The 27,966-nt window shown below is 45.8% G+C and overlaps 1 protein-coding gene across 6 annotated transcripts in view; it reads right to left on the bottom strand.

Annotated features, from left to right (window-relative positions):
• Positions 1–27,966, bottom strand: part of LOC115169747 (ecto-NOX disulfide-thiol exchanger 2) — a 313,601-nt gene that overhangs the window by 47,572 nt on the left and 238,063 nt on the right. For 5 of the 6 annotated variants that reach the window (XM_029725675.1, XM_029725682.1, XM_029725696.1 and 2 more), the window contains 2 exons: positions 14,073–14,279; positions 5,661–5,894 (listed from right to left, as the gene is read on the bottom strand). In XM_029725675.1, the coding sequence (XP_029581535.1) occupies positions 5,661–5,894; positions 14,073–14,279 (441 nt within the window). The remainder of the gene's footprint in view (positions 1–5,660; positions 5,895–14,072; positions 14,280–27,966) is intronic. The other variant, XM_029725704.1, reaches the window with a different exon arrangement.

The following is a 27,966-nucleotide window of genomic DNA, read 5'->3' as shown; positions in this document are numbered from 1 at the left end:
AAGCTTGAGGCACTGGGTCTCGACCCCGCCCTGTGCAATTGGGTGCTGGACTTCCTGATGGGCCGCCCCCAGGTGGTGAAGGTAGGAAACAACATCTCCACTTCGCTGATTCTCAAATCTGGGGCCCCACAATGGTGCATGCTCAGCCCCCTCCTGTACTCCCTGTTCACCCATGACTGAGTGGCCAAGCACGCCTCCAACTCAATCATCAAGTTTGCAGACAACAACAGTAGCAGGCTTGATTACCAACAACGACGAGACAGCCTATAGGGAGGCGGTGAGGGCCCTCGGAGTGTGGTACCAGGAAAACAACCTCTCACTCAATGTCAACAAAACAAAGGAGACGATTGTGTACTTCAGGAAACAGCAAAGTGAGCACCCCCCAATCCGCATCTACGGGACAGCAGTGGAGAAGGTGGAAAGTTTTAAGTTCCTCGGCGTACACATCATGGACAAAATCAAATGGTCCAGCTACACAGATGGTGTGGTGAAGAAGGCACGGTGAAGACGGCGCAACAGCGCCTATTCAACCTCAGTAGGCTGAAGAAATTTGGCTTGTCACCTAAAACCCTCATTAACTTTTACAGATGCACAATTGAGAGCATCCTGCCAGACTGTATCACCACCTGGTACGGCAACAGCACCGCCCACAACCGCATGGCTCTCCAGAGGGTGGTGCGGTCTGCACAACGCATCACCGGGGGCAAACTTCCTGCCCTCCAGGACACCTACAGCACCCGATGTCACAGGAAGGCCAAAAAGCTCATCAAGGACAACAACCACCCGAGCCACTCCCTGTTCACCCCGCTACCATCTAGAAGGCGAGGTCAGTACAGGGGCATCAAATCTGGGACTGAGAGACTGTAAAATAGCTTCCGTCTCAAGGCCATCAGACTGTTAAACAGCCATCTCTAATACAGAGAGTAATCCAATTTTAATACAGTAATCCAATTTTTCTTATAGTAATTCTGAGTTTAGTGAACGGCAAACTTGGTGGGTGTCAAATTAGCTAGCCCGTGATGGCAAGGTATCTACTCAGAATATTGCAAAATGTGCTTTTGCCGAAAAGCTATTTTAAAATCTGACACCGCGATTGCATAAAGGAGTTCTGTATCTATAATTCTTAAAATAATTATGTTTTTTGTGAACGTTTATCGTGAGTAATTGAGTCAATTCACCAGAAGTTTTCGGTATGTTTGCGAGTTCTGAACGTCACATGCTAATGTAAAAAGCTGTTTTTTGATATAAATATGAACTTGATTGAACAAAACATGCATGTATTGTATAACATAATGTCCTAGGAGTGTCATCTGATGAAGATCATCAAAGGTTAGTGCTGCATTTAGTTGTGACATTATATGCTAGCTTGAAAAATGGGTGTGTGATTATTTCTGGCTGGGTACTCTCCTGACATAATCTAATGTTTTGCTTTCGTTGTAAAGCCTTTTTGAAATCGGACAATGTGGTTAGATTAACGAGAGTCTTGTCTTTAAAATGGTGTAAAATAGTCATATGTTTGAGAAATTGAAGTTATAGCATTTTTAAGGTTTTTGAATATCGCGCCACTCGATTCCACTGGCTGTTGACTAGGTGGGACGATTTCGTCCCACATACCCGAGAGAGGTTAACCTGTCTCCTCCCCTTCATCTATACTGATTGAAGTGGATTTAACAAGTGACATCAATAAGGGATCAAAGCTTTCACCTGGATTCACCTCTTTACGCTACTGCTACTCTCTGTTCAACATATATGCATAATCACTTTAACCATATCTACAGTGGGGGAAAAATACTTATTTCCCCCACTAAAATGCAAATCATTTTATAACATTTTTGACATGCATTTTTCTTGATTTTTTTGTTGTTATTCTGTCTCTCACCTACCATTAAACCTACCATTAAAATTATAGACTGATCATTTCTTTGTAAGTGGGCAAACGCACAAAATCAGCAGGGGATCAAATACTTTCCCCCCCCACTGTACATGTACACACTACCTCAAATCAGCCTGACTAACCGGTGTCTGTATGTAGCCTCGCTACTTTTACAGCCTCGCTACTGTTTTTCACTGTCTTTTTACTATTGTTTTTATTTCTTTACTTACCTATTGTTCACCTAATACCTTTTTTGCACTATTGGTTAGAGCCTGTAAGTAAGCATTTCACTGTAAGGTCTACATCTGTTGTATTCGGCGCATGTGACAAATAAACTTTCATTTGATTCACCTGGTCAGTCTATTGCGTTGAAATAGCAGGTGTTCTTAATGTTTTGTCCACTCTGTGTACATGTTCACACACTAAGATCGAGAGGGCTTTTGATTTATTTAAGGTGAAGCCCCCAAGGTGTCATAACCAGAGGTCCCTGAGGTGTTTGTGTGTATCTATAGAAAGATGTAGGTTTCCAGGCTCTCCACAGTCACTAGTCCTCCCCAACAACTACAGGTCCATTATCAATACACACACAATATCTATACTAGTCAATCATTGACAATGACCAGGGCCCAATAAAATATCATATCTGGACAAAATGAGAGTTTATCTGTTGTATAGAAGCAGCATCCAAAATGGCACCCTTTTCCTTATAGAGTGCACTACTTTTGATCAGGGCTCTAGTTTAAAGTAGAGCACTATATAGGGATTGGGTGCCATTTGGGATGCAGAGAAAAGCATATCTTTCAGTATCATTCAATGCATCTATACAGCGAGGGGGCTAAGTGGATTATCAAAGAAACCAATTTTGATGAGGTCCCTAAGATTCACAAAACCCACATACAGTAAAAGCACAGGAATGTGTTGAAGAGATGTGTGGTTACTAAAACTACTGCCTGGCGGTCCATCTCATTTTCATATCTAGCAGCTTCTCAGCTAAACTGAAAGTAGAGAAGCCACATCCATTACTTGGCCACTGCTCTGTGTAGCAGTTAATGGAGAACGTCTCAAGGTGTTTGGGCTAAGATGGCAGTGAAGGTAACTAATTGTCTAACCTCATCACTAATTCACAAAACATGATGTTTTGCTTCGTTCCACTGGAATCCTCACATTCAGAAGTCTAAGTTGTACAAGTTGTGGGAGGGGATATTTATGTACTTCAGCAGTGGGGACATGCTTTACACTCCATCTTTAAGCATATAAATACACAAGCACGAATGCACGCACAAACAGATTAAAACTAAACCCAGAGGAGGACCACAGTGTAACACTGTACACCAAACTAAACCCAGAGGAAGACCACTGTGTAACACTGTACACCAAACTAAACCCAGAGGAGGACCACAGTGTAACACTTTACACCAAACTAAACCCAGAGGACCACAGTGTAACACTGTACACCAAACTAAACCCAGAGGAGGACCACAGTGTAACACTGTACACCAAACTAAACCCAGAGGAGGACCACTGTGTAACACTGTACACCAAACTAAACCCAGAGAAGGACCACAGTGTAACACTTTACACCAAACTAAACCCAGAGGACCACTGTGTAACACTGTACACCAAACTAAACCCAGAGGAGGACCACAGTGTAACACTGTACACCAAACTAAACCCAGAGGAGGACCACTGTGTAACACTGTACACCAAACTAAACCCAGAGGAGGACCACTGTGTAACACTGTACACCAAACTAAACCCAGAGGAGGACCACTGTGTAACACTGTACACCAAACTAAACCCAGAGGAGGACCACTGTGTAACACTGTACACCAAACTAAACCCAGAGGAGGACCACAGTGTAACACTGTACACCAAACTAAACCCAGAGGAGGACCACAGTGTAACACTGTACACCAAACTAAACCCAGAGAACCAGTGTAACACTGTACACCAAACTAAACCGAGGACCAGTGTAACACTGTACACCAAACTAAACCCAGAGGACCAGTGTAACACTGTACACCAAACTAAACCCAGAGGAGGACCACTGTGTAACACTGTACACCAAACTAAACCCAGAGGAGGACCACAGTGTAACACTGTACACCAAACTAAACCCAGAGGAGGACCACTGTGTAACACTGTACACCAAACTAAACCCAGAGGAGGACCACAGTGTAACACTGTACACCAAACTAAACCCAGAGGAGGACCACAGTGTAACACTGTACACCAAACTAAACCCAGAGGAGGACCACAGTGTAACACTGTACACCAAACTAAACCCAGAGGAGGACCAGTGTAACACTGTACACCAAACTAAACCCAGAGGAGGACCACTGTGTAACACTGTACACCAAACTAAACCCAGAGGAGGACCACTGTGTAACACTGTACACCAAACTAAACCCAGAGGAGGACCACTGTGTAACACTGTACACCAAACTAATCCCAGAGGAGGACCACAGTGTAACACTGTACACCAAACTAAACCCAGAGGAGGACCACAGTGTAACACTGTACACCAAACTAAACCCAGAGGAGGACCACAGTGTAACACTGTACACCAAACTAAACCCAGAGGAGGACCACAGTGTAACACTGTACACCAAACTAAACCCAGAGGAGGACCACTGTGTAACACTGTACACCAAACTAAACCCAGAGGAGGACCACTGTGTAACACTGTACACCAAACTAAACCCAGAGGAGGACCACAGTGTAACACTGTACACCAAACTAAACCCAGAGGAGGACCACTGTGTAACACTGTACATTGTGTACCAGTTGATCAGCTTGATGTGAGGGCATTTTGAAGTTAAACCTTACTAATGCTTGTGTACTAAATCATCTGTGTTTAAGCCTGGACTTTGGGTTTGAGATTGTCATATAAACTAACATATATAGGATAGAAAAGTGTGCGCGCACATTAATAGAGGCCTGTCCTGACTGTGTGTGTAGAATGACCCCATGATGTCTGGCCACTCAGCCAAGATTGAGAGAAACTGACTGGTTCCTCTTGATCGGAGACAGACTAAAGGTTATATCCTGCACACCAGTAACAGAGCTATTGTTCTGTCTGGAGCCTGTTTCTGGGCCAAAGATTCATGTTTTGTGTGTGTGTGTGTGTGTGTGTGACCAGTACAACCATACATCATCTGGGCCGACAGTCAAAGGCGCTTGCTTGCCCAACTTGGGGGAACCGTAGAGCTACTGTTAGAGGAAGTATGTCTGGAGTGACTTCCTGTCATTCTGGCCCCTGTTGTTCTCACTCAGTTGCGACAGACTGAGGCAACCTTTTCACCCAGTTGTCTCCCCTCACACACACATCGGGTCACGTGTTTTGCAGATGCTTGCATGGGGCAGCTTGACTATATAAATGATCCTGTACTCTTTGTACAGGAGGCTCTCACTCCATCTCACCTGCGTGGGCGGGGTCAACCAGCCTCCTCATTATAATAGGTTTTTAATAAAAGTAATACCTTGATTGATTATTGATTTTGCCTCTCCTCATTAGTTAAAGGTAGAATTTCCACCACATTGATAATGTATGAGTTTTGTATTCTGTGTGTGTCCTTGTGTGTTTTTATTCTCTGTCTCTCTCTGTACTGTGTGTGTGTGCGTGTGTGAGAACATGCATGTGTCTGTGTGCCGTGTGTGTGTAAACGTTTCTATATCTCTATTTTGTGTGAATGTGTAAACGTTTCTATATCTCTATTTTGTGTGAATGTGTAAACGTTTCTATATCTCTATTTTGTGTGAGTGTGTACTGTGTGTGTAGCCCCACCTTTGATCTTGTCCCCCAGCTGGCAACACTCGTGGTCTGAGTAATGGACAATTGGTGGAGGGGAGGGGGGTCTGAAACGGTCCTCCTCCATCCTCCTGCGGTGTCTCTCCTCTCTGGCATACAGGCGCTGACGACACTCCCACTCATACAAGTCGTCTCTGGCCTGGGCAAAGTCCACATGGAGCCGCCCTGTGTCCTTCTTGTCTGTACTGGAGCCCAGACGCATACGGTAGCCTGGAGGGAGAGGAAAGGGGGTTGAGGGGAGAGAGAGAGAAAGAGAGGGGGGAGGGGAGAGAGAGAAAGAGAGGGGAGAGAGGAGAGAGAGGGGGGGGGGGAGAGAGAGGGGGGAGGGGAGAGAGAGAGAGAGGGGGGGGAGAGAGAGAGGGGGGAGGGGAGAGAGAGAGAGAGGGGGGGGGGAGAGAGAGAGAGAGAGAGGGGGGGAGGGGAGAGAGAGAGAGAGAGAGAGAGGGGAGGGGAGAGAGAGAGAGAGAGGGGGGAGGGGAGAGAGAGAGAGGGGGGGGAGAGAGAGAGAGAGAGAGGGGGGGGGGGTTGAGGGGAGAGAAGGGGGGGGGGGGAGAGAGCGTTAAGAACCAATTGGTAACATCACAAGTGACATTTCACTCTGCTAAACGTGCAGGTGCAGGGCGATAAAGCGTCGTAAATACCCACAAACCACTTTCTATCAGACACCTGCATCTCTCTCCTGACATCCTCTATTTGGGTTAAAACGATCTGTCCATCCATCGCTCCCCATCCCTCTGAGGCTCTCCTCTTTTAAATCTGTTGGTTCCTCTGTCACAGCTGCATCCCAGCTAAAGTAGCTTTGTGGGGTTGGAGTAAACACCTCTCTGTTCTCTAAACTAATTCATAGAGAAGACTTAGACTAATTGGTCCTCTAGTGACACCCAAGCAAACACATCCATCTCTCTCCTTTTCCCTCCTTTCTCCCGCTCATCTTTCCTGTCTCTCGCTCTCTCTCTCCCGCTCCTATCGGTTTCTCTTTCTCTCCCTCCTGCTTTCTGCTGTCTCACTCTTCAGTCTCTTTCACTCCTCCTCCTCTCCATTGCCGCTCATTCACTCAAATGACCCTGGGTGAAAACGGCGCTCTCACATGAACTCTACTCTTTGCTTCAGGCTCCCAGATGTGATTCAATATTTCATAGGGAGACTGGAGAGCTCTGTGCTGCTGGACCACTAGGCCGATGGACCACTAAACTGTAACTAGAATGGTGGTCTGTGGGACTGGTGGTGGACATAATGTATGGGATAGTTATCCATTCTTACTGAAGAGAATAGCTAGGCCAAGTCACTTGAGACGGCTACACACACGGGCCAGTCTCACAAAACTCACATTTGACAAAAAAAAAAAGTCATTTTCACAAAATGTCCTCTTGGATCACTTGTATTAGGATCTGTACTAGAGGTCGACCGATTAATTGGAATGGCCGATTAATTTGGGCCGACTTCAAGTTTTCATAACAATCGGTAATCGGTATTATTGGCCACCGATTTGCTGTTTTACTTTTTTTTTAACACCTTTATTTAACTAGGCAAGTCAGATTAAGAACACATTCTTATTATCAATGATGGCCTAGGAACGGGGGTTAACTGCCTTGTTCAGGGGGGATTTGGGGATTCGTTTTTGCAACCTTCTGGTTACTAGTCCAATGATCTAACCACCTGCCTTACATTGCACTCCATGAGGAGTCTGCATGGCAGGCTGACTACCTGTTACGCGAGGGCAGCAAGAAGCCAAGGTAAGTTGCTAGCTAGCATTAAACTTATCTTATAAAAAACTATCAATCTTAACATAATCACTAGTTAACTACACATGGTTGATGATATTACTAGTTTATCTAACGTGTCCTGCGTTGCATATAATCGATGCGGTGCCTGTTAATTTCTCATCGAATCACAGCCTACTTCGACAAACGGGTGATGATTTAACAAGTGCATTTGCGAAAAAAGCACTGTCGTTGCACCAATGTACCTAACCATAAACATCAATGCCTTTCTTTAAAATCAATACACAAGTATATATTTTTTGAAACCTGCATATTTAGTTAATATTACCTGCTAATATGAAATTGTGTCACTGCTCTTGCGTTCATTGCCTGGCTCGTTGTGAACTATTTTGCCAGAATTTTACGTAATTATGACATACCATTGAAGTTTGTGCAATGTAACAGGAATATTTAGACTTCGGGATGCCACCCGTTAGATAAAATACGGACCGGTTCCGTATTTCACTGAAAGAAAAAAAAGTTTTGTTTTCGAGATGGTAGTTTCCGGATTAGACCATATTAATGACCAAAGGCTAGTATTTCTGTGTGTTTATTATATTATAATTAAGTCTATGATTTGATAGAGCAGTCTGACTGAGCGGTGGTAGGCACCAGCAGGCTCGTAAGCATTCATTCAAAACAGCACTTTTGTGCGTTTTGCCAGCAGCTCTTCGCAATGCACTGCGCTGTTTATGACTTCAAGCCTGTCAACTCCCAAGATGAGGCTGGTGTAACCGATGTGAAATGGCTAGCTAGCTAGCGGGTGCGCGCTAATAGCGTTTCAAACGTCACTCGCTCTGAGACTTGGAGTAGTTGTTCCCCTTGCTCTACATGGGTAACGCTGCTTCAAGGGTGGCTGTTGTCAATGTGTTCCTGGTTCGAGCCCAGGTAGGAGCGAGGAGAGGGACGGAAGCTATACTGTTACACTGGCAATACTAAAGTGCCTATAAGAACATCCAATAGTCAAAGGTATATGAAATACAAATCGTATAGAGAGAAATAGTCCTATAATTCCTATAATAACTACAACCTAAAACTTCTTACCTGGGAATATTGAAGACTCATGTTAAAATTAAAAGGAACTACCAGCTTTCATATGTTCCCATGTTCTGAGCAAGGCACTTAAACGTTAGCTTTCTTACATGGCACATATTGCACTTTTACTTTCTTCTCCAACACTTTGTTTTTGCATTATTTAAACCAAACATTTTTCATTATTTATTTGAGGCGAAATTTATTTTATTGATGTATTATATTAAGTTAAAATAAGTGTTCATTCAGTATTGTTGTAATTGTCATTATTACAAAAAATAAATAAATAAATATATATATATATATAATAATAAATACAAAAATCGGCCGATTAATCGGTATCGGGGTTTTTCTTGGTCCTCCAATAAATCGGTATCGGCGTTGAAAAATCATAATCGGTCGACCTCTAATCTGTACTTATTTATTTGATCATTATTGTGTTTATTGATAAGATATTATGCATTTTTCAAGGGGGGGTTAATGTTAAAACAAAACTTTAAGAAAAACAAATTCTCCACAAAATGTTCATCACAGTGGAGTTATCACAAAGCTACCACCAACAGGTCCCGATCATCACCACGAAGCCAACATTATTTACAAATAGGCCTACCTAACGCACCGCTGTCAGAGGGGATACGGAGCAGATTTCTAATTATTTACCACACATCATCACCATTAACAGTTGGAGAACAAAGGTACTGATTATAGAAATGACTGCAGTTGATATAGACTAATAGACTAGACTAATAAATACGCTATTTGCCTTCATCAAAACAATGTTTTTGTTGCATATTTCAGTCTGGAACCTGCCGAGGTTTAGGGGGCTGTAACCTTTTCTAAAATGGCACACTACAGCAGTTCACAAAAAAGCCTGAAATAGACGAGCCACATCTATTATTCCAAACCTGCAGCTCGTGGTTGGAACACATACTTCCCTACTTTTAATCAACCAGCCCATTTTGAATTTGTGATAAAGCTGTTGTGATTTGGCAAGGAATGTAGCTTGTCTACAGTTTAGTTTGTGTATCCCATCAGATACATTATATTTCTGTAGGCCTAATGGGAGCGGTGGGAACGAAATTGAGTAAGAGAAAGGGAAAAGAGACTGTAGGGAGAAGAACTGATCACTTGGCTAAGTTTCTTTTTTGTTGAGAGTCGCTAATGCACATAACAAATGGAAGGAATACTAGTCAACATGAATTAACAGTTGTCTTATGGACAAAATCTCACCTGCCCAGAGTTGCATAGTTTGTCATTGAAAAACTGTACTGATCTCTATCAGAGATTCAGAAACCCAATACATCAGACTTGCATAATACTAAAAGCACTACTCTTAATGCAATTGACTAAAATACCCCTTATTTCAGTATAGTACTGTAACTACATCCATGTATTTTCAAGAGTCAAAAGTGAACGTAAGCATAAAACAAAGTTACTCATTTTTTTAAGCAATAAATGATCCAAGGTCTTTAAAGGTAATATTGGTGTACTATGACGTAGATGTGTGGTTGTAAGGTATTTTAGATGTATTTCTGGATTGAATGGGATCTTATGGGCAAATGCCTAACAAAGTATCTAAATATGTGAGATACGGACCAAAAACTGGCTTATGATATCAAATAACAGTATAAGTAAGTGCTAAACCAGGTACACATGTCAAAATGGGGCATATCCTAATTTAAGTGGCAGGGTTGCTCTTTGCTCAAATTGCAGATTGTGGCTTAAAGTAAATTAAATGGGGTTTATACACCCCATATTTCTTGACAAACCCTATCAAATAATAAGTTCAAATCAGGAAGACTGGTCTGAATGCTTGTTTAACTTCATTAAGCAGCATAACATAATTCACTCTGGTTCCTATTATACAGGCGTAGTGGTAATGAAAACTAACGTATCATCAGCACAGTGTCTCGTTCTTCTCCACTTTCCTATTTCCCATGTGTGGAAGGTCATTCACCTATTTACCTTGTAGCCTATAAGCATGGCACAAGAACGCACATTCTTCACGCTTGCTGTTTAACATACGGGCTAATTCATACAATTATGACTTTCCTTTCAACAAATGGATTTATACCTTGGGATCTATTTACATGTCAATTTACCCATGTTATCTCACTTGCCATACCTCAAACTATTTAATACAATTCCATACTGCATTCTGTCTATGTTGTTCATTCAGTTAAACCTGTACTCAATTGAACCGTTTTACAAAAAAATCGATACAAAATCGGTAAAAGCAGTGGTCCTAGTAAATAATTGAAGTTACCAGCACAGCACACCCATTGTCTATACATTAGAATTAGTATTACTGATATTAAGGTTCCCATTTTGGTAATGAGAATCTGCAAAAAAAGGAGAGTCAGCAAACAATTGACCACATCACTAAAGCCCATTCATGTCGCCATGTTGGTAAGGTAATAGTTCTAACTTTTCCCAATTAGAATTTTTTGGCCATAATGTGAGGTCAAGTGGGGTAAAGGGAGTGTTTGAGAATAAGAACCTCATTCTGAAGGCATAAGAGCAAATAAATGAACTTGTGCTCATCTAAGGACCTCTCCTCTAGATCAGGCTTTCCCAAACTCCGTCCTGCCCCCTGGGGGCAGACAGAATGCAGACACTTTTACTTACCCATGATGCATTCTGTCTAAAAACTGATTGGAGTTTTTCCAGTTCCTGTAAAAAGTTTTACGGTAATGAGACATGTCCCCAGACACTGTTTTTACGTAATAAATATAGTGTAATAAACTTTTACTAGTATAATATTTTTAGGATTTATGGACAAACAGCAGCAATATATTTGGTGTTTTATATTTTTCTAAAGTAAAATGACCAGAGAATTAAATCCGGACCCATTTCAGTAATGAGAATTTGGGGTGAAAATAAATAAGACACTTTACCAAAAACTATGCATCTGAGTCTTCAGAATCATAGTTGATTTTTGCAGATGCATCATGGTTTTGTAACTCAAGTTGCTACTTATTGTTTCTCATGAAACCAGTTTTAACTATCACTACACACACACACATATGCACAAATAGACACCACACAGACACGCACACACAGAATAAATAATGCATAAGATATTATTGTAGAGGCCAGTGTTAAATGTACTTTGTCGGGCTGTGATATATTACGCCAGTTTGCATATAGAGAGAGATTTAAGATGGCATGTGTCTGGCATATAAAAGCTTTGATGGAAAAGGAGATAAAATATGAAGAGACCTGACTAGTGGGACAGGTACTGGAGATTACAACTGGAGACTACCACTAGGGGGTTAGCACTGGAGATTACCACTGGAGATTATGACTGGACTACCACTGGACTACCTCTAGGGGGTTAGCACTGGACTACTAACCTCTAGGGGGTTAGCACTGGACTACTAACCTCTAGGGGGTTAGCACTGGACTACCAACCTCTAGGGGGTTAGCACTGGACTACCAACCTCTAGGGGGTTAGCACTGGACTACCAACCTCTAGGGGGTTAGCACTGGACTACCAACCTCTAGGGGGTTAGCACTGGACTACCAACCTCTAGGGGGTTAGCACTGGACTACCAACCTCTAGGGGGTTAGCACTGGACTACCAACCTCTTGGGGGTTAGCACTGGACTACCAACCTCTAGGGGGTTAGCACTGGACTACCAACCTCTAGGGGGTTAGCACTGGACTACCAACCTCTAGGGGGTTAGCACTGGACTACCAACCTCTAGGGGGTTAGCACTGGACTACCAACCACCGGTGGTGAGCACTGGACTACCAACCACCGGAGGTGAGCACTGGACTACCAACCACCGGAGGTGAGCACTGGACTACCAACCACCGGAGGTGAGCACTGGACTACCAACCACCGGAGGTGAGCACTGGACTACCAACCACCGGAGGTGAGCACTGGACTACCAACCACCGGAGGTGAGCACTGGACTACCAACCACCGGAGGTGAGCACTGGACTACTAACCTCTAGGGGGTTAGCACTGGACTACTAACCTCTAGGGGGTTAGCACTGGACTACTAACCTCTAGGGGGTTAGCACTGGACTACCAACCTCTAGGGGGTTAGCACTGGACTACCAACCTCTAGGGGGTTAGCACTGGACTACCAACCTCTAGGGGGTTAGCACTGGACTACCAACCTCTAGGGGGTTAGCACTGGACTACCAACCTCTAGGGGGTTAGCACTGGACAACTAACCTCTAGGGGGTTAGCACTGGACTACTAACCTCTAGGGGGTTAGCACTGGACTACTAACCTCTAGGGGGTTAGCACTGGACTACTAACCTCTAGGGGGTTAGCACTGGACTACCAACCACCGGAGATGAGCACTGGACTACCAACCACCGGAGATGAGCACTGGACTACCAACCACCGGAGATGAGCACTGGACTACCAACCACCGGAGATGAGCACTGGACTACCAACCACCGGAGATGAGCACTGGACTACCAACCACCGGAGATGAGCACTGGACTACCAACCACCGGAGGTGAGCACTGGACTACCAACCACCGGAGATGAGCACTGGACTACCAACCACCGGAGATGAGCACTGGACTACCTACCACCGGAGATTAGCACTGGACTACCTACCACCGGAGCTTAGCACTGGACTACCTACCACCGGAGCTTAGCACTGGACTACCAACCACCGGAGAATAGTACTGGACTACCAACCACCGGAGAATAGTACTGGACTACCAACCACCGGAGAATAGTACTGGACTACCAACCACCGGAGAATAGTACTGGACTACCAACCACCGGAGATTAGTACTGGACTACCACTGGAGATTAGTACTGGACTACCACTGGAGATTAGTACTGGACTACCACTGGAGATTAGTACTGGATTACCACTGGAGATTAGTACTGGACTACCACTGGAGAATAGTACTGGACGACCACTGGAGATTAGTACTGGACTACCACTGGAGATTAGTACTGGACTACCACTGGAGATTAGTACTGGACTACCACTGGAGATTAGTACTGGACTACCACTGGAGATTAGTACTGGACTACCACTGGAGAATAGTACTGGACGACCACTGGAGATTAGTACTGGACGACCACTGGAGATTAGTACTGGACGACCACTGGAGATTAGTACTGGACGACCACTGGAGATTAGTACTGGACGACCACTGGAGATTAGTACTGGACGACCACTGGAGATTAGTACTGGACGACCACTGGAGATTAGTACTGGACGACCACTGGAGATTAGTACTGGACGACCACTGGAGATTAGTACTGGACGACCACTGGAGATTAGTACTGGACGACCACTGGAGATTAGTACTGGACGACCACTGGAGATTAGTACTGGACGACCACTGGAGATTAGTACTGGACGACCACTGGAGATTAGTACTGGACGACCACTGGAGATTAGTACTGGACGACCACTGGAGATTAGTACTGGACGACCACTGGAGATTAATTTCCTTCATTTAGAACTATTAGGAGAGAGGACATTTACTGCACAACACCTGTTGTGGTCTCCTCATTGACCAACATAGTTAAGGTCTGTGACGGAAGAGGGAGGACATTTATTGCACAACACAGCATGAAGTTTAAAAGGAAATGTAGGAAATGTACCAGACAGGAAGAGGGCTCTGTCCACAGTGAACTCTTCGGCAAATCGGATATGGCAGAAGTTCTTCTTGCTCTTGCGGATTGCGATGATCTCCCCCAACTGGCCAAATACCTCCACGATGAGCGCCTCGGTGGCGTTCTCTGGCAGACCACCCACAAACACAGTCTTACAACCGGGAGGGCGCTCCCTCATGGCCGGAAAGGGAAGGTCTGTAGATGAGAATAGAGAGGCATCAATACAGAGAACTAACCGTAAACTTGGGACACTATGAATGATAAAGTATTAATTTGACCTGAGTTTAACCTGTCTGGGCTAGGGGGCAGTATTTTCACGGCCGGATGAAAAACGTACCCAATTTAAAAGAAACTAGAATATGCATATTATTAGTAGATTTGGATAGAAAACACTCTTAAGTTTCTAAAACTGTTTGAATGGTGTCTGTGAGTATAACAGAACTCATATGGCAGGCAAAAACCTGAGAAAAATTCAAGCAGGAAGTGGAAAGTCTGAGAATTGTAGTTCTTTTGATTCTCTATCGAAGCTACAGTGTCTGTGGGGTGACGCTGCACTTCCTAAGGCTTCCATTGGCTGTCTAAAGCCTTCAGAAAGTGGTTTGAGCATTTTCCGGTCACTGGGCAGATAATAGGAGCTCAGTTACTGAGTGGTCTGCCTGGCAACAAAGGGATTGGATATGCGCAGTCAAGCGAGCACGCCGTTCCTTCTTTTTCTTCTTGAATGAATATGCTATTGTCCGGTTGGAATATTATCGCAATTCTACGTACAAAATACCATAACGATTGATTTTAAACAGCGTTTGACATGCTTCTAAGTACGGTAATAAAACATTTTGACTTTTCGTCTCTCGTTCCACGCTCGCGCGTTATGCCTTTGGATAAGTGATCTGTACGCACGAACAAAACGGAGGTATTTGTACATAAATATGGATTATTTGGAACAAAAACAACATTTATTGTGGAAGTAGCAGTCCTGGGAGTGCATTTTGATGAAGATCGGCAAAGGTAAGAGCATATTTGTAATACTAATTGTGAGTTTAGGTTGCCCCGAACTTGGCGGGTGTCTGAATAGCTCGCCGTGATGGCTGAGCTATGTACTCAGAATATTGAAAAATGTGCTTTCTCCGTAAAAGCTATTTTAAAATCTGACACAGCGGTTGCATCCAGGGGAAGTCCATCTACAATTCTTTAAATAATTGTTATATATTTTGTCAACATTTATGATGAGTATTTTTGTAAATTGATGTGCACATTCACCGGACGTTTTGGTGGGAATACATTTTCTGAACATCACGCGCCAATGAAAAATGCTGTTTTTGGATATAAATATGAACTTGATCGAACAAAACATACATGTATTGTGTAACATAATGTCGTAGGAGTGTCATCTGGTGAAGATCGTCAAAGGTTAGTGCTTCATTTAGCGGTGTTTTGGGTTTTACTGACACATGTCCTTGCTTGGAAAATGTCTGTGCGATTATTTTTGTTTATGTACTCTCCTAACATAATCTAATGTTTTGCTTTCGCTGTAAAGCCTTTTTGAAATCGGACAATGTGGTTACATCAAGGAGAAGTGTAAGTTGAAAGTTGAATTATGACATTTGGTTGTTTTTGAATTTGCCGCCCTGATATTTCACTGGCTGTGTCCCGCAGGTGGGACGCTAGCCCATAGAAGTTAAAGGCGTTAGTTAGCCTTTTTTTTATAGCAATGTCCAGAATCTCCTGGCTAGCATCTCCTAGTTAACATCACCATGCTTTTGAATGCACTGCTAACTGATACAATCTGTTTGCACTAGCACTTCTAAAAGCTAGCCAGATTATTATAAGCGTTGCTAACTAATCAGTTATTTTAGTTAATGATAATTACAAAATAAGCTAAATCCCCCAAACTGACCCAACCAAGTCGCACTGCTTCTTGACACAATGCCCACTTAACCCGGAAGTCAGCCGCACCAATGTGTCGGAGGAAACACGGTACACCTGGCGACCGTGTCAGCGTGCACTGCACTGCACCCAGCCAGCCACAGGAGTCACAAGAGCAAGACCACAGTGCACACGCCTGTCCTATCAATAGATTGCTAGAAGATGCATATCATTCTAGTGGGAGAAGGCTCAGCAGACTTTCTGACTAGCGAATTGAAAAGTAGACTAGTTAATTTAAGTGGAAAAAGGATCCGGCTCAAAATAACTAATCGGCTGTATAGACAAGAGCCGGCGTGAGTGGTAAAGACTGCATTTATTTGGCCATTTATTTGGTATAACAGACATGCTTTTGTAATAGGTTATGTCATCTCCAAACCAGACACTGTTGATCTGAGCGTTGCTGAAGAAAAACCAGATTAGTATCAGACTTTCGGCTGTCACAGATGCACCTCTCCCGACTTTCGTCTATAGCCGGATGCTTTAGTCTTACCACTCAAACGCATCCATTATCTGCAGTGCTGCTCGTGGCAACGTCGTCTCGCTGAGTCAACCTTTAAATGATAAAGTCAATCTCAATGTGACCCACCAGAACCTTGAAAACGTAAGACTTAAAAAAGCTTAACACACTCATTCAACCCCCCCAAAAAACAATGAATGGTTATTTGATTTTTGTTCGTTTTGGAGTCAGACAATCGTTTCAGCATAGTTATCATTTTTCAAACGGGTTTGTTAATTATTTTATTTCAATTTACTAAATAGTTCTCATGATTAGTTTTCGTTACAGTTTACTATAATAACCTTGGTTCACATGCCACCTACAAACTGGGTCCCATAAATCAATCAAAACCTCATTAAAGAAGCAGTTAAATATTCAGTCTGGATTTACAACAATATAAAACTAGTGTTTCTACAGTGAAAGAATAATGTGAAATTGATTTATGCATTCAGAAGTACTGTTATCATAATGCAATGTGCAGGCTGTAATGTATGTTATACAATATCCATCTGATTAATTCAGAGGCTTCATGCTGGGAAAATCTATTAAAGTATTATTTGAAAAATTACATTTGGAAATATCTCCCATGACCAACGAGTAGCAATAATGACGAAAACATACAGCAATACGCTTGGATAACTTTTCTATTGATATCTAATGTTAATGTGAAAACTATCGTGGGATAAACACAAATGCATCCTCTTAGCCAAAAGCTGGTTGATTCTCTCATGTGAATGGTTCATTGCTTGAGAGACCTGATTAATTGAACACAGATGAGTTCACTGAACCATACATGGGGCTCTACTGCTCTGGACAGAACTAAATCACCAGGGCCTGTATTCATAACCCATCTCAGAGTAGGAATGCTGATCTAGAATCAGTTTGCCCTTTTAGATATTGACAGGGGGAGACCTGATCCTAGATCTGCATTCCTACTCTGAGACGCCTCTGCCCTGCTAGGGATCTATGGCAGAGCCTTGTTGTGCAAGAGCAAGGCCTCTTATGTTATAACGTCAGTGATATGAAGCTTGTTTCAAAGCTCAGCTCTTCCAGAGAACCAGACTGTGCCACTGTTGTTCAGCTAAAGTCCTTCGACATTATTCTACCTTTCCGATTTGGTCCTGCCGTACATACCTACACGTACGCTACGGTCACAAGACGCGGGCCTCCTAATTGTCCCTAGAATTTCTAAGCAAACAGCTGGAGGCAGGGCTTTCTCCTATAGAGCTCAATTTTTATGGAATGGTCTGCCTACCCATGTGAGAGACGCAGACTCAGTCTCAACCTTTAAGTCTTTACTGAAGACTCATCTCTTCAGTAGGTCCTACGATTAAGTGTAGTCTGGCCCAGGGGTGTGGACAACGAACCGCCCTTGCTGTCTCTGCCTGGCCGGTTCCCCCTCTTTCCACTGGGATTCTCTGCCTCTAACCCTATTACAGGGGCTGAGTCACTGGCTTACTGGTGTTCTTCCATGCCGTCCCTGGGAGGGGTGCGTCACTTGAGTGGGTTGAGTCACTGACGTGGTCTTCCTGTCTGGGTTGGCGCCCCCCCCTTGGGTTGTGCCGTGGCGGAGATCTTTGTGGGCTATACTCGGCCTTGTCTCAGGATGGTAAGTTGGTGGTTGGAGATATCCCTCCAGTGGTGTGGGGGCTGTGCTTTGGCAAAGTGGGTGGGGTTATATCCTGCCTGTTTGGCCCTGTCCGGGGGTTTCATCGGATGGGGCCACAGTGTTTCCTGACCCCTCCTGTCTCAGCCTCCAGTATTTATGCTGCAGTAGTTTATGTGTCAGGGGGCTAGGGTCAGTCTGTTACATCTGGAGTATTTCTCTTGTCTTATCTGGTGTCCTGTGTGAATTTAAATATGCTCTCTCTAATTATTTCCTTCCTTCCTTCCTCTCGGAGGACCTGAGCCCTAGGACCATGCCTCAGGACTACCTGGCATGATGACTCCTTGCTGTCCCCAGTCCACCTGGCCGTGCTGCTGCTCCAGTTTCAACTGTTCTCCCTCCGGCTATGGAACCCTGACCTGTTCACCGGTCGTGCTACCTGTCCCAGACCTGCTGTCCCAGACCTGCTGGAACCCTGACCTGTTCACCGGACGTGCTACCTGTCCCAGGACTGCTGGAACCCTGACCTGTTCACCGGACGTGCTACCTGTCCCAGACCTGTTGTTTTCAACTCTCTAGACACAGCAGGAGCGGTAGAGATACTCTCAAAGATCGGCTATGAAAAAGCCAACTGACACTTACTCTTGAGTTGCTGACTTGTTGCACCCTCGACAACTACTATGATTATTATTATTTGACCATGCTGGTCATTTATGAACATTTGAACATCTTGGCCATGTTCTGTTATAATCTCCACCCGGCACAGCCAGAAGAGGACTGGCCACCCCTTATAGCCTGGTTCCTCTCTAGGTTTCTTCCTAGGTTTTGGCCTTTCTAGGGAGTTTTTCCTAGCCACCGTGCTTCTACACCTGCATTGCTTGCTGTTTGGGGTTTTAGGCTGGGTTTCTGTACAGCACTTTGAGATATCAGCTGATGTAAGAAGGGCTATATAAATACATTTGATTTGATTTTGATTTGATTTAGCCGATGGCTGTATGATCTGAAAGTCTGCTTTTAAAACCCAATGTGCATGTATTTTCTAGGTTCAGTGGGGGTGGTCTCTACTACGGAAAGAGTATGAATGGTGGGAGTGACACTGGAGAACGCAAAATATGGTGGCTACTTGTCAACAAGGAGATAGTGCCAATCGGAATTTTCAGCACCATGGATAGAGGCAACATTGGTATCCTGGGAGCTGATGTTCAGCACCACAGCACAACAGACAGCGCCCGTGTCAGGTGAATTTACAATGCCACTGGCCACTGTGGCAATCCTGTTGAACGGGAGATGAGGCCAACACAGAAGCCAAGAAGCCTGAAGGGCTCACCCATAAACTTTCTGCTAGCCTGTGTTCAGCCATATTGACTTTACCAAACAACATATAGAATGGGAAATAACCGGTAGCTTAATGACAATAGAGCTCTCCATTCTTTCCTTGAAATCTCTGTGAAACAAGACAATAACGGCCATCCTGTACCGTCCACTCTGCTTGCTGGGACAAACACACACCTATACTTATGTTAAGATCCATCATCAGTGTTTTCCACTCGCGCCGGCTGTTGTCTATACAGCCAATTACAGACTCATTTTCAGCCTTAAATTAAACTAGACTACCTTTCAATTTGCTAGTCAGAAAAAAAGTCTGATAGTGCACTATGCGCCTAGAATGAACAATATGCATCTTCTAGCGATCTATTGATAGGACAGGCGCCTGTCAGTCACAAAGTGAGCGATGACAGGAAAAGACTGCTGGTTTGACAGTCTGCCATGTGTCCTGCCTCTCGGTACCTGGGTGTGTGCACTGTGGTTGTAGTCAAACTTCTACTTGGATGGAGAGAGCATGAATTTGCATGTCCCATATAATGTGGAGTCGAAATCCACTTAGCCTATTGTTTTCTAGAACATTCATTTATTTTCTTTTGTGTGCAGGGTCTGATAATAATGATGGCCCGCCGGCCCGGGACCAGTAAAAACGTGTCGGTCGGACCAGTGGATCTTGTCAGTCAATGGCCCGACAGTACATTTTCAGGGCATCTTCGCATTCCAGTTCAACATTTACCTGCTCTGTCGCCAACCATTGAAGACCACAAGCGTAAATGTCATGCTATTTGTATTTGGGCAATATGACATAGTTGATTACTTCACACAGCACATGCGAGTTACAACTCCTGGAGCAGTACATAGTTGATGACTTCACACAGTACATACGAGTTACAACTCTTGGAGCAGTACACAGTTGATGACTTCACACAGTACATACGAGTTCCAACTCCTGGATCAGTACATAGTTGATGACTTCACACAGCACATACGAGTTCCAACTTCTGGAGCAGTACATAGTTGATGACTTCACACAGCACATACGAGTTCCAACTCCTGGAGCAGTACATAGTTGATGACTTCACACAGCACATACGAGTTCCAACTCCTGGAGCAGTACATAGCTGATGACTTCACACAGCACATACGAGTTCCAACTCCTGGAGCAGTACATAGTTGATGACTTCACACAGCACATACGAGTTCCAACTCCTGGAGCAGTACATAGTTGATGACTTCACACAGCACATACGAGTTCCAACTCCTGGAGCAGTACATAGTTGATGACTTCACACAGCACATACGAGTTCCAACTCCTGGAGCAGTACATAGTTGATGACTTCACACAGCACATACGAGTTCCAACTCCTGGAGCAGTACATAGTTGATGACTTCACACAGCACATACGAGTTCCAACTCCTGGAGCAGTACATAGTTGATGACTTCACACAGCACATACGAGTTCCAACTCCTGGAGCAGTACATAGTTGATGACTTCACACAGCACATACGAGTTCCAACTCCTGGAGCAGTACATAGTTGATGACTTCACACAGCACATACGAGTTCCAACTCCTGGAGCAGTACATAGTTGATGACTTCACACAGCACATACGAGTTCCAACTCCTGGAGCAGTACATAGTTGATGACTTCACACAGCACATACGAGTTCCAACTCCTGGAGCAGTACATAGTTGATGACTTCACACAGCACATACGAGTTCCAACTCCTGGAGCAGTACATAGTTGATGACTTCACACAGCACATACGAGTTCCAACTCCTGGAGCAGTACATAGTTGATGACTTCACACAGCACATACGAGTTCCAACTCCTGGAGCAGTACATAGTTGATGACTTCACACAGCACATACGAGTTCCAACTCCTGGAGCAGTACATAGTTGATGACTTCACACAGCACATACGAGTTCCAACTCCTGGAGCAGTACATAGTTGATGACTTCACACAGCACATACGAGTTCCAACTCCTGGAGCAGTACATAGTTGATGACTTCACACAGCACATACGAGTTCCAACTCCTGGAGCAGTACATAGTTGATGACTTCACACAGCACATACGAGTTCCAACTCCTGGATCAGTACATAGTTGATGACTTCACACAGCCTACACGAGCTGCCCAGAGCAAAAAGAAGCACCCATCAATCTACTCGCTGAGCTTATTTCTTTTAGAGAAAGTTATTTACAATATTAAACCTTCAATAGTAAACATACTAGCAATATGCTGGCTACTGTTGAGCTACAAAAAGACAGCTAGCATTGGTCATGGCTAGCCTACTGTAGCCAGTCAATGTCTCTTTTGGAACCTTTGTTTGGAGGGAGGCAGGAGAAAAAAAAGAAGAGCAGGAGAAGGAAAATAAGGAAAGAGGGGGCTAGATAGACGTGAATTGAACGGCTCAAAGCGATTGAAAGAGCGAAAGAGAGTAGAGCGAGAGAATAGAGCGAGAGAAAGGGGGAGTGACAGAGCAGAGCGAGAGAAAGGGGGAGTGACAGAGCAGAGCGAGAGAAAGGGGGAGTGACAGAGCAGAGCGAGAGAAAGGGGGAGTGAGAGAGAGCAGAGCGAGAGAAAGGGGGAGTGACAGAGAGCAGAGCGAGAGAAAGGGGGAGTGACAGAGAGCAGAGCGAGAGAAAGGGGGAGTGACAGAGAGCAGAGCGAGAGAAAGGGGGAGTGAAAGAGAGCAGAGCGAGAGAAAGGGGGAGTGAAAGAGAGCAGAGCGAGAGAAAGGGGGAGTGAGAGAGAGCAGAGCGAGAGAAAGGGGGAGTGAGAGAGAGCAGAGCGAGAGAAAGGGGGAGTGAAAGAGAGCAGAGCGAGAGAAAGGGGGAGTGAGAGAGAGCAGAGCGAGAGAAAGGGGGAGTGACAGAGAGCAGAGCGAGAGAAAGGGGGAGTGACAGAGAGCAGAGCGAGAGAAAGGGGGAGTGAAAGAGAGCAGAGGGAGAGAAAGGGGGAGTGACAGAGAGCAGAGCGAGAGAAAGGGGGAGTGAAAGAGAGCAGAGGGAGAGAAAGGGGGAGTGAAAGAGAGCAGAGGGAGAGAAAGGGCGAGTGAAAGAAAGTAGAGCGAGACAGAGATAAAGAGAGAGAGAGCCCCTGCAGGTGTTATTCAGATCAAGGTCAGTGTGAGGGGCTGTATAGTGTCAGGGTAGCCTGGAGGTCCTGCTCCCTGTGATGGCCACCATATGCAGCCTGTTGACCTGTGGCTGACAGGGCCACTGACTCACCAGGCTCCTCTAACCCTCACACGCCCCTGGACCACACACAAACATACAGGTGAAGGGCTGAAAAAAAGATGACATGGCTTGGATCTCTACAAAAATAAGAGAAAACAGACCCTTCAACTCTGACCTTTATTTTATTCTCTCTATATTCCTTTCTTTCTTTTATTGTCCTAGTAGATGTAATCTATTTTCTCTCCTCATCACCTATATCACTATTTTCTAATCTACCTCGAATACTCTGTTTCATCGTCTTCAGGTTGAGGTCTAAAATAGCCCATCCTCCTCCTGGCCCCCCACTAGTCCTCCAACGGTCACAATGATTCACTAACTAATGGCTGAGCAGATGTCTTTCTATTTGGCAAAAAGAGAGGCTCATCAAGCAGCCCTGTGATAACTTTAATCTGGAGAATAAATAGGCTTCCTCTGAAGTAGGGCTTTAAAGATATCCTTCCTTGAAGAGACTCTGCCTTTCATGAGGAACACAAAAGTGACAGCGAGAAAATGAATAGAAAGACATGGGGCGGACAGAGGGGAGCGAGAGAAAGAGAGGGGGAAGACAAGGAGCGGACAGAGGGGAGCGAGAGAAAGAGAGGGGGAAGACAAGGAGCGGACAGAGGGGAGCGAGAGAAAGAGAGGGGGAAGACAAGGAGCGGACAGAGGGGAGCGAGAGAAAGAGAGGGGGAAGACATGGAGCGGACAGAGGGGAGCGGAGAAAGAGAGGGGGGGAAGACAAGGAGCGACAGAGGGGAGCGAGAGAAAAGAGAGGGGGAAGACAAGGAGCGGACAGAGGGGAGCGAGAGAAAGAGAGGGGGAAGACAAGGAGCGGACAGAGGGGAGCGAGAGAAAGAGAGGGGGAAGACAGGAGCGGACAGAGGGAGCGAGAGAAAGAGAGGGGTAAGACAAGGAGCGGACAGAGGGGAGCGAGAGAAGAGAGGGGGAAGACAAGGAGCGGACAGAGAGGAGCGAGAGAAAGAGAGGGGGAAGACAAGGAGCGGACAGAGGGGAGAGAGAGAAAGAGGGTGAAGACAAGGGGGAGCACAGAAAGAGAGGGGGGAAGACAAGGAGCGGACAGAGGGGGCGAGAGAAAGAGAGGGGGAAGACAAGGAGCGGACAGAGGGGAGCGAGAAGAAAGAGAGGGGGAAGACAAGGAGCGGACAGAGGGGCGGAGGAGAGGAGAGAAGAGAGGGGGAAGACAAGGAGCGGACAGAGGGGAGCGAGAGAAAGAGAGGGGGAAGACAGGAGCGGACAGAGGGGAGCGAGAGAAAGAGAGGGGGAAGACAAGGAGCGGACAGAGGGAGCGAGAGAAAGAGAGGGGAAGACAAGGAGCGGACAGAGGGGAGCGAGAGAAAGAGAGGGGGAAGACAAGGAGCGGACAGAGGTGAGCGAGAGAAAGAGAGGGGGAAAGACATGGAGCGGACAGAGGGGAGCGAGAGAAAGAGAGGGGGAAGACAAGGAGCGGACAGAGGGGAGCGAGAGAAAGAGAGGGGGAAGACAAGGAGCGGACAGAGGGGAGCGAGAGAAAGAGAGGGGGAAGACATGGAGCGGACAGAGGGGAGCGAGAGAAAGAGAGGGGGAAGACAAGGAGCGGACAGAGGGGAGCGAGAGAAAGAGAGGGGGAGACAAGGAGCGGACAGAGGGGAGCGAGAGAAAGAGAGGGGGAAGACATGGAGCGGACAGAGGGGAGCGAGAGAAAGAGAGGGGGAAGACAAGGAGCGGACAGAGGGGGAGCGAGAGAAAGAGAGGGGGAAGACAATGGAGCGGACAGAGGGGAGCGAGAGAGAAAGAGAGGGGGAAGACATGGAGCGGACAGAGGGGAGCGAGAGAAAGAGAGGGGGAAGACAGGAGCGGACAGAGGGGAGCGAGAGAAAGAGAGGGGGAAGACAGGAGCGGACAGAGGGGAGCGAGAGAAAGAGAGGGGGAAGACAAGGAGCGGACAGAGGGGAGCGAGAGAAAGAGAGGGGGAAGACAAGGAGCGGACCAGAGGGGAGCGAGAGAAAGAGAGGGGGAAGACAAGGAGCGGACAGAGGGGAGCGAGAGAAAGAGAGGGGGAAGACAAGGAGCGGACAGAGGGGAGCGAGAGAAAGAGGGGGAAGACATGGAGCGGACAGAGGGGAGCGAGAGAAAGAGAGGGGGAGAGAGGAGCGGACAGAGGGGAGCGAGAGAAAGAGAGGGGAAGACAAGGAGCGGACAGAGAGGAGCGAGAGAAGAGAGGGGGACAAGGAGCGGACAGAGGGGAGCGAGAGAAAGAGGGGGAAACATGGAGCGGACAGAGGGAGCGAGAGAAAGAGAGGGGAAGACAAGGAGCGGACAGAGGGGCGAGAGAAAGAGAGGGGGAAGACAGGAGCGGACAGAGGTGGAGCGAGAGAAAGAGAGGGGGAGACAAGAGCGGACAGAGGGGAGCGAGAGAAAGAGGAGGGGGGAAGACAAGGAGCGACAGAGGGGAGCGAGAGAAAGAGAGGGGGAAGACATGGAGCGGACAGAGGGGAGCGAGAGAAAGAGGGGGGAAGACAAGGAGCGGACGAGGGGAGCGAGAGAAAGAGAGGGGGAAGACAAGGAGCGGACAGAGGGGAGCGAGAGAAGAGAGGGGGGAGACATGGAGCGGACAGAGGGGAGCGAGAGAAAGAGAGGGGAAGACAGGAGCGGACAGAGGGGGAGCGAGAGAAAGAGAGGGGGAAGACAATGAGCGGACAGAGGGGAGCGAGAGAAAGAGAGGGGGAAGACAAGGAGCGGACAGAGGGGAGCGAGAGAAAGAGAGGGGGAAGACAAGGAGCGGACAGAGGGGAGCGAGAGAAAGAGAGGGGAAGACAAGGAGCGGACAGAAGGGGAGCGAGAGGAGAAGAGAGGGGGAAGACAAGGAGCGGACAGAGGGGGAGCGAGAGAAAGAGAGGGGGAAGACAAGGAGCGGACAGAGGGGAGCGAGAGAAAGAGAGGGGGAAGACAAGGAGCGGACAGAGGGGAGCGAGAGAAAGAGAGGGGGAGAATGGGAAGCGACAAGGAGGCGGACAGAGAGGGAGCGGAAGACAGGAGCGAAGAGGGAGCGGAGAAAGAGAGGGAAGACAAGGAGCGGACAGAGGGGAGCGAGAGAAAGAGAGGGGGAAGACAAGGAGCGGACAGAGGGGAGCGAGAGAAAGAGAGGGGGAAGACAAGGAGCGGACAGAGGGGAGCGAGAGAAAGAGAGGGGGAAGACAAGGAGCGGACAGAGGGGAGCGAGAGAAAGAGAGGGGGAAGACAAGGAGCGGACAGAGAGGAGCGAGAGAAAGAGAGGGGGAAGACAAGGAGCGGACAGAGGGGAGCGAGAGAAAGAGAGGGGGAAGACAAGGAGCGGACAGAGGGGAGCGAGAGAAGAGAGGGGGAAGACAAGGAGCGGACAGAGGGGAGCGAGAGAAAGAGAGGGGGAAGACAAGGAGCGGACAGAGGGGAGCGAGAGAAAGAGAGGGGGAAGACAAGGAGCGGACAGAGGGGAGCGAGAGAAAGAGAGGGGGAAGACAAGGAGCGGACAGAGGGGAGCGAGAGAAAGAGAGGGGGAAGACAAGGAGCGGACAGAGGGGAGCGAGAGAAAGAGAGGGGGAAGACAAGGAGCGGACAAAGAGAGGAGAAATAGAGGGGAAGACCGTAGGTGAGAAGAGGAGGGAGAGCAAGAGAGAGAGGGGAAAGAGACAGTAGAAGATGAGAGGAGGAGAGAAAAAACAAGGGGGAGAGGGAAGACCATAATTGGCAAGAGGGAGAGAGAGACAGGAAGAATATTCACATTGAAAATATACACACACACACACAACATGAAAGCCTTGTGTGCTTAAGGAAGGAGAGGGGGAGTGTCTCCAGACTGTGTTTTATGTTTTCTGAAGGAGCCTCAATTCCCAACAACTGACGAGAGAAAAATTGCTTTTGTTTTAGTTTAGGGTGAAATTGATCCCTTCCAAATCTGACAAGTGAGCTTTCTTTGAAAAAGTCACCAGACAAAGATCTCTGAGAGATATTAAAGGAGAGCTCCCACTGGGTGTTCTTCAGACACACACACAAACACACACACAAACACGCACACAATCAGAATTGTTACGTAGAGACCGAGAAGCACAGTTCTGGTGACTTTTTAAAAGGACATTCTACTTCAAAATGAATGAAAATTACATTTTGCTGACACCATCTAAAATATCCTTTACATTCCCAGAAATGAGCCCAATAACATTTTGTCAAAATTATTTCTTAAAATGATTTTAACAGATTGGACCTTGCATATAGCCTATGCATGGTCCATATTATCAGGTATGCTATTAGCAATAAGCATTATCACCTATGCTAAAAACACGGTTTAAAATGGTGCAGTTCACACATATTAAAGGAGTTGATAAATCAATAAAGAAGGAATGAAAAGCTGGGATCCGCCTCTTTTTAACTAATGCCATTAAAACTGCTGCTATTAAAATTTGCATTATGAATTGTTGTGCATTGACTGCTTGTCAGAATGCATGTTTCCCTCCTTATGACACTTGCAACTTGAGAGGAATATTTCTCTCAAATAGAACACATAACAAGCTAACTAGGTAAACAGATAAACTATTCTACTATGGGGTTATCTGTTTTTTCTATTCATTGCTCGTTTTGTTTGCCGTGGAAAAGTAAATGTGGATTGTTCTAGCATCTTCACAGTGCGCCTCTGCAGAAATATTTTTTTCCCATTTTGTCTTGTGTTACAGCCTGAATTCAAAATGGATTAAATTGAGGAGTTGTTTGTCAGACAATAATGTCAAAGTGTAATTAAGTTATCAAAATGTTTGAAATTAATAAAAAATGAAAAGCTGAAATGTCTTGAGTGAATAATTATTCAACCCCTTTGTTATGGCAAGCCTAAATAAATTGTAGAGGAACGTTTTGTTTAACAAGTCACATAAGTTGCATGGACTCACTGTGAATGACTACCTCATCTCTGTACCCCACACACTATCTGTGAGGTCCCTCAGTCAAGCAGTGAATTTCAAACACAGATTCAACCACGAAGACCAGGGAGGTTTTCCAATCCCTCGCAAAGAAGGGCACCTATTGGTAGATGGGTAAAAATAAGAAAAGCAGACATTGAATATCTCTTTGAGCATGGTGACACTTAATTACACCCAGTAACTACAACGATAAAGGCCTCCTTCCTAACTCAGTTGCTGGAGAGGAAGGAAACTGCTCAGGTGTTTCACCATGAGGTCAGTGGTGACTTTAAAACAGTTAGAGTTTTATGGCTGTGATAGGAGAAAACTGAGGATGGATCAACAACATTGTAGTTACTCCACAATACTAACCTAATTGACAGACTG

The sequence above is a fragment of the Salmo trutta genome, chromosome 3 (genome assembly GCF_901001165.1).
Source record: "Salmo trutta chromosome 3, fSalTru1.1, whole genome shotgun sequence".
NCBI classification, from domain to species: Eukaryota; Metazoa; Chordata; class Actinopteri; order Salmoniformes; family Salmonidae; genus Salmo; species Salmo trutta.
This window is presented reverse-complemented; position numbering and strand designations above follow the sequence as displayed.